The sequence below is a fragment of the Merops nubicus genome, unplaced genomic scaffold (genome assembly GCF_000691845.1).
Source record: "Merops nubicus isolate BGI_N331 unplaced genomic scaffold, ASM69184v1 scaffold16776, whole genome shotgun sequence".
NCBI lineage: Eukaryota > Metazoa > Chordata > Aves > Coraciiformes > Meropidae > Merops > Merops nubicus.
Genome location: NW_008614504.1, coordinates 2,717 through 10,849, shown reverse-complemented (window position 1 = coordinate 10,849; position 8,133 = coordinate 2,717). Strand labels below are relative to the sequence as shown.

Sequence of the window (8,133 nt, the reverse complement as noted above, 5' to 3'; positions counted from 1 at the left end):
AAAGAGAGAGACAATCAGGGAGAGAGACTTACAAGTTGGAAAAAAAACCCAACAGCTTTAATGAAACAGTAACAATAAGAAGAAAAGCTAAGTAATATTAACAAGGGGGGGAAAAAACCAAACAGTATCAACCTCAGATTCCAGGCTGGCCTCAGCAGCAGACTGGCACTGGATTCAGTAACTCACCAAGGAAGAAGGATGGACAGAGCCCTCCTCAGACACTGGCCACAGAAGAGAACTGGACCCTTGAGATCCCTCAGCTTTATACTGAATATGATGTACACAGAGGTCATACACAGAAAGTACATTGTTGGTCAGGTTAGGGTCACCTGTCCTGTTGGCTGCTCCCTGCAGGTGACTTTTTTTTTTTTTACTTAGTTATGACCATTTTACTTACAGCACCCCAATGTGGTACACAAGATTTAGCAGTAACTTTGGTCTATAGAAGAGCAAGTCCAAGCAAGACCCTCTCTGCACACCAATCCTTGGTAGCAACTACAAACATCGTCACTACTAGTACACAAATATGCTGTTGACTTCAGAAAGGGCAGTTACTCTGCATTCTTCTCTACTTAGAGGTAGCTTAGCTGAAAAGTAAAATCACTGAACAGAGAACTGGTTCTGTTCTAGCTCAAACTAGGATACTACAAATATCATTAAATGATTAACATGTATACCACCTAAGAGAAAACAAGGTGAGAATTACAGCTTGACAGTATGCTCTGATGTTGTTTTCATGACAAATGGAGACATCAGATAGATGGTCAAGAATCAGTCTTTGCAGTAAAGTTGCAAGAAGCAAGACCAGACCCTACAGTGCATAGATGCCATTTGTACCTAGTATTTGGAGTATTCATTATGCTTGGCAGTTTCATTATTTTACAGCCCATTAGCTTTAAAAATCAAGTTCCACAACAAAGTTCCTATAGATTCAAGAAAGAATAACACATACCCGAATTTCCCTTCTAGTTTTGGGGTTGAATTTTGTGTTCTTGGGAACTCCTGGAATGATATACAGCCGTGCTAACTGATCATTAATTCGCAGCTCAATGTATTCTTCTTTGCAGATATAATCTTTTATGTCAAACCCAGTTTCTTCAAACACCTGAGAAGCATATAAATCAAATCAGGCGGTGTATTCAAATTTATCCTCTCAGAACACTATCATCACAATGGAAGGAATGACTATTTTTTAGATCTAATCATGAAAGCAGGCCACTGCTGGGAAAAACAAGCACTCACACCTCAATAGCTACTTTTCCCATTATTTAGCATACAAGATTCTCTGTGCTTCACATTTCTTTACGACAAACAGACCTGTAACAAAAGTTAAAACAACGCTATTACACCTTCAGGTAGCAATTTGTTAATATGAATGGTGAGCCTCTAACTGCTCCTCCATGATGCTGGATGGATAGAAAACTTATTCACAGCAAAACCTAATATTTGGGGAGCTAAAATAATCCTTGAATTCTAGAAAAGTCTACTTTATCTCTATTTTTGTTCTATTTCAACAATCCTTCTTCATGAATCTTCTAACCCAACAGAGATGATATTTTTATGTTCATAACAAAACCCAGCAACAAGGTAACAAAACTTTTACTACAAAAATTCAAACTCCAATTCACACTGACAACTTAAAATTGCCTGGTCAGCTACTCGAAAGAAAAAAAAAAAAATAGTAGCACTTTACCTCATGGAGATTATTTAATGGTATTTAAAAAGAACATTTTGTTTGCATATTTTATGGTCTTGCAGTGAAGGATCACAGATTCACAGACATCGTCAACTAGATCAGGTTGCTCAAAGCCTTACTCCAAAATACTTACTTTTGACAACATTCTGAAATATACAAAGCTTATAATATAAAATGATTCATATCAAATACACCAAATAGCTTAATTCAGATCATGCCTCTGAGGCTGCCAAGTAAACACTAATTTTTTAGAAACTTCATAGTTCTCTATGGAAAAAAAAAAAATCCATAGGAACTACAAGTACTGAGAAAACATGCAGGACTGATACCACAGTCCAAAATATTTCTGCCCAGACAGTTGAACATGCTTGTGAACCATCACCCGTTAACCCCTGGGTTAATATTATTAAAACCTACTGCAAATAATCCAACAGAAGGAGTCCTCAGTTAAATTCTTCTAAGAGCAGATTTAGAATTAAAAAGAGGAATAAGGTGTCCTGTGAGGACACCTTAATGTAGTGAAAAACAGAACCAAATAACTGCATATAAAACAATAAAAGGAGGAAACACTCAAAATGTGTATGCAAAATAACAATACATATTATTTGTATTATCAAAATGGTTTTATGTTTTGAAAAGGCAGAGGAGATTAAGCACAAATATAAAAAAAGTTTAATACAAAGCAAATAACTGACTAGTTAGTCTCTAAAGTAGCACATACAACTAGAAAAAAAAGAAAAAGGAAGATATCTGCCCTTCTAACTACAGGAAGAACATCAGAGTTTAGGATGAAAAAGGCAAACAAGAAACTTCCCTCAAAAAATCGCACCACAGACTGTCTCAACTAAAAGAACAAATGTTTTTTCTCTGCACTTACTTTTACTACTAAACAGTAATGTTTACCCACCCTAAATGATCTTTCTGGATTAAGTGAATTGTATAGAAGCTCCTTGTACCAGAGGAATCACCCATTTATTATGGTTTTGCCTTTACAAACTTTTGAAATGCTGCTGAACTGTGTAGGCACTGCCCAGTGAAGACCTCTTCAATTAGACCTTATACATATGCAGTTTACAGTTTTAGACCTGTGATAACTCCAGTAAAAGCAGTTAAAAGATTTATGCACAGACATTACAGACATCTCAGCTCTAGCCACATGTAAGCTTTGAAGAATTTGCCAGTTTATACACAATGACAATCTCCCTTGATGGAAAAAGATCATAGCAACAGTGCTGTTCACTCATGTAATCTACATAAATACTCCAAATGAAAAACACCACAAAAAGATTTTTTCCCAGTACAACTGTGGCCACTTCAATGCTTTTGCTAGGATAACGAAGTAAAGAGGAAGGTATAACTTCACATCATTCCTTCCTGAAACAGTTATGCCTAATTTGTTCTGTCCATTGTGTTATGGCCCATACACTCTTATGGTCTGCCCCCCTTCAGTTCAGTCCTTTAGACCAACCCTAAAAGCACCAAGTAAAAGTTTAGCTGAGCAAGCTATTTAATGGGGTAGGGGAAAGAGATACACATTGTGATAATCAAGTTAATCTTATTAAGTCTCCAGTCATCCTTCCCCAGCCCTCGAGAGCTCAGGAGTTTCAGTCTTAAGGAAGCCCTTTGATACTATATAAGCCACGTTCCACACTCAGAGATCAGCGACTGCTAACATGAAAGCATATTTCATGTTGTTGTCAATGTGACACCCATCTACAATAAGGCCAGAAGGAGGATCCAGGGAACTACAGGCCTGTCAGCCTGACCTTGGTACTGGGGAAGATTATGGAACGGTTCATCTTGGGGGTGATCATGCAGCAAGTGCAAGACAACAGTGGGATCAGGTCCAGCCAACTTGGGTTCATTCATGCATCTTTGGTAGGTGTATTTTAAAATCTGTCACTTCTCAGATATTGATTCAGTCCAACTGTGAAGAAAACTAATGCATCTTACTACTTCCCCTCATCTTAATTTTCCCTCTCAAAAAATCTGGATGTATTATAAACTCAAAGTGCATGTAACATATCAAGAAGTCTTTTACAGGCTATCTTTAATACGCAGATTCACTATATATCTAGGTCTCCAGCAGCAATAACTCAAATTATTCTATTTTTCAGATTTTATTTGCCATATACATTGATCCTTGTTCCTGCAACACTGAAAAATAGAAAAAAAAAAAAAGCTCTTCACAATTTTGACATTATCTTCTACAACCACCAACTCAACTCTTTAGGCTGTTTACATAGCCCCACATACATAAGCTAAGGTCCCATTCTTCTAACTTTTTACAGTTACAGTGACCTTTAAAACTGATATTCCAAAAGCCACAAAGTACATAAGATTTTCCAAGCACCAAAAATACTTAAAATTGATAATTCCGCAGCAAACATTAAGAATAGTACTCACTTAGCAAGTTAGTACAAAACAACTGAAACCATCAGATAGTGACTTTTAAATCATAACCACACTCTTGATTATCGCTCTAACTTAAAAGTACTAAAAGCTACAGCAAAAGACTCCTGCAAGAACAGACTATTTCTTTACCTAGTTCAGTAAAGAAATAGCTAAGGAAAGTGTCTTTTCATCTCACATATATCCTACTCTTATCAAAATTTCATTTCTTTACCTTAAATTGAAGGGCATTAAATATCTTACCTCCCTAGCAGCACAGTCATGAGGTGCTTCTTCTTTATTTACTTTCCCTTTTGGAAATCCCCAACCAGACTTTGCTAAATAGCCCTGAACCAAAAGAACCTGCAAAATACAAGGGAATGCAACTGTCAAATATTCACCATGCTAACCAGTTTCTATTAAATGTCTTCCCTTCACTATCTACTGCTTTTCCAAAAGATACTTTAGCCTGGAGGAAAGAACCCATTAAGTTTTCTGTATTCTAGCAAGAACTGCAAAATTTTTCTGAATCATACAACTGAGAATAAAATTAAAAAAAAAAAAATTTAAAAAAAAAAAACTACTGAGTAGGAAAGCAAGCGGAAGGGTGTTTACTGTCTCATGCATTATGTTTCTGTACACACTCAGTGTCAAGTAACTGTCAGGTCTTTTGCACCTGAAGCACTTTTTCTCCTCCAGATAAAAACATGTAAACAACAAAAAGATTACTTCTGCCAGTACAGGCCATTCTTCCCTCTAGCCCTCTACCACTATTTCCATACTTACATTTTCAAGTGTCTCATCAAGGATAATTGCACCATAGGTGGGCACTCCCATTTTGTATTCTTTCCACTCATCTAAAACCTTTTGGACATCTTCACCTTGAGGCAGTAAAAAAGGGCAATGATTGAAGAGTATAGCAGCATGTTAAGGAAGATACTTAAGCATCCAGTTTCAAATCATAGGTAGACACATAAAACATACTCACTCAACATTTACAGTAACCACACTCCCTGCCCTAAGTACTTTAAAGACATACTCTTGGAAGTAAAAAATCTTATGAATAATCCATTACCAAGCTCTAAAGGTCAGAAAGCATCAAGTAATTTGGTAATTCTAATACAAGCTAATTAAAAAAAGGCAAGAATAAAAGAAGGTGCAAGGCTGCTTGTTTGAAGGAAGGTCTCCCCTAACTTTGAAGAAAAAGTATCCACACAACAGATACTTTGAACAGGTATTATTCCCGTCCCCTTTTTTTTAATTTGGAAGTGAGCAAGACACAAAAATACAGTTTCAGGTCTACAACAACCTTCCACAACCAGCTCCCCACAAGGACAACCTTCCATAGGTCAGCAAATCCCATCAGCTCTCCCTGCTGCACAGCAAGCCCCACAAAGCCCTTGAGTATAGGGGAAGGGCTCTGTGGTACCACAGGGAGCCCCAAGCACCTGGCAGTACCTGGTCTCTCCTGGGAGGTGGAGGGGGTGCCCACCCTAGAACTGTGGGGAAAGCAGAGCTGCTGCAAGTGCTGGGGACCAGCTGGCTCCCGAGTGCTGCCTGGGAGAGGAGCCTGCTGTTTTGTTTGCCATAGACTGGGTTTTCTTCCCTGCTTTTTTGGATGGAAGGGGGTGTCTAGGGCAGCTCACCATGGCCAACACAGTGGACAAAGCTGAACTGTCCTCGATCTGTTTCTGCTTGTGTATATGCAGTCAAGTTTGAAAAAGTGTGAAAAATGCAATAGTAATATATCAAAAGACATTTCATTACACTAATTAATAACTGTGAGCTATGGCACAACTATTCCAAGGAGCTTCTGCTGCTGTAGCAGGACACTGTCTTTGGACTACATACATCTGCTTTGTGGTATTTCTTGAGTGGAGGACTGTAGCCTGAGGTGAGCTGTTCGTAACAGGCACCTCTGACCTTCCACACCCTTCAGGGGCCATCAGTGAGCTTTTAGATGGTCAGGTGGCACATTCCCAGCTCGACTCAGAGGTAACTATGAGCAGCTTCAGAATGGTTCTCAGTGTGCTCCTCAGCACTCAGTGCTCTCTCAAATAGATTCCACACAGATGAAAATTGAAGAGCTCATCTACCAAGTCCTCTTCTACCTGGACAGCCAATGTAGCTGTTCTCGAACCAGTTTAGAAATGGTTGAAGCTCCTCAGGCAGATAGGTATCCAGAGCAGCAACGTATTCCCCCAAGCCCCAGACAGGTGTGAATGCTAAGGTCACAACCATATTTGCCTTAAGGGCCAACTCCATGTTTGTGCTTAACTGAATGGCACCTACCAATGCCAAATGCTTCCTCATTTTCTGAGCCAGGTGGGAGAGGCAGCCTTTTAGAGCTGCTTCTGAGAAGCATTCCTTTATGGCATTCATGGCAGCCATTTTGTAGTCACAGTGAAAGGCTTGCAGCTGTATGTTAGGCACCAGTATTTTAATAAAATCGGACAACTGCTCATACATAGCTCACTGTTTGTTTGGCAGAAGGGGATACAGCTCCAGATAGGTACCCCCATACTTGGCCAGGATCATACAGACCTGTGCAAAGAGTTTGGGGACTACTGCACATATGCCATTCATGTAACATGCGTTGGATATTTGCAGGCTTTGCAGCCAGCTTGTTCTGCCAAATAAAAGAATTCTGGATCCCTTTGCAGTGTCACCAGGCAAGAATGACTCAAGTATGGCTGGTGTTGGTGGATAGGGCTTGTATTCCCCCAGTGGTACAAGGTCATCCAGGCTCACTAGGTCCAAAGGTGCTGCGTTTAGCTGATTCTGCCTTCGGTGGACTGTTTTTCATAAAGCCTCTGTTCTCACAGTTACAGCAGGAACCACTGAGCCCAAGTTATGTGAACGTTTATGTTGCTATTTACTTGGAAAGGGATGAATTTAAGGAGACAAAACACCACAAAGTGCTCCAAGAGCTTGTCTTTGAAACCCACCTGGTCTGTCACAGTAGAACCATTAGGAAAAAATCCTGAAAGATCAGAAATTACCTGCTTTCCACAGCTCTTTACTAGTCTGAGAAACATCTCCTTTGTGGACACAACACTATGGAGCAATGAAACACTTAAAAATCACATACCTCGCTGTACTAACTTTTAATCATTTACACAGGAACAGACATTTTCCTGCTGCAGGTATGAAATTCCATTAACAACATCCAGTTTGCACTTTACCCACTAAGACAGAAAACAATCACACTAATAAAAAGGATATCAGCTTTAGCAAAGTCTCTTATCCCACACTGAGGTAATCCTGGTGTGTTCTGCATGTAGAAATCCAAGTAAAACCAATGGGCAAGTTCAATTTGAAAACATACTCTAATTGCATTGTCTCTCTCTTCACTTGGAATATGCAAAATAAATCGGCTGCCAGGAAAGAAAGGAGAGTAAAGATTAGTCAAATCTATTGATTTAAATAAATCTAACAACCAAGATGCATTGTAACAGTGGAATTTGCAGTCAGCTAGCACAGAGCCGCAGAGAGCAAAAAGTTTTCACATCACAGTACTAATACACAGCTTTTGAAGTCAAGAAAGAGAATGGATCTTCATATGGCTTCACGAAAAGTCCATTATAACACACCAAGTAACTGGTGTATTATAATGGACTTCAACTGGTGTGAAAACCGAGAGGGCAAGAACATCCTACAAAAATGGCTATATTACAGAAATTAAAGCATTTTAACATGTCCAGCAGAGAACGTCTGCACACTCTGATAATAGAGGTCAGTGTTATTTTTTCCTGGACAAAAGTTAAACACAGCTATGTTTTTTCACTTAAAAACACAGTAAACTATTATTTTATGTAGATTTTAAAATTCAGTACATACTGAATTTTATCACTGTGCGACAGCTTATTTGACTTAAGCAGAAGTTTCACTCATATTTGTAAGAACAAAAGAATTTTATCTAGGAATTTAAGGCTACTCACAGAATTGAACTTACACCATTTGACAGAGATCTTCCACATTCAACTTCTGAGTACCACCAGATAAATTCCAAAAGCACATATCATTGTCAGGACCAGAAATACTCA

General features: G+C 38.8%; 1 protein-coding gene across 1 annotated transcript in view; it reads right to left on the bottom strand.

Moving 5' to 3' along the window:
- The window catches only part of DCP2 (decapping mRNA 2), a 13,233-nt gene extending 5,771 nt beyond the window's left edge, over nt 1–7,462 (bottom strand). Inside the window, exons 1-4 of the mRNA XM_008942262.1 lie at nt 7,313–7,462; nt 4,874–5,001; nt 4,352–4,450; nt 953–1,105 (exon numbers count right to left, since the gene is read on the bottom strand). Coding sequence (XP_008940510.1) covers nt 953–1,105; nt 4,352–4,450; nt 4,874–5,001; nt 7,313–7,367 — 435 coding nt within the window. The 5' untranslated portion in view covers nt 7,368–7,462. The remainder of the gene's footprint in view (nt 1–952; nt 1,106–4,351; nt 4,451–4,873; nt 5,002–7,312) is intronic.
- Nucleotides 7,463–8,133: the final 671 nt, after the last annotated feature.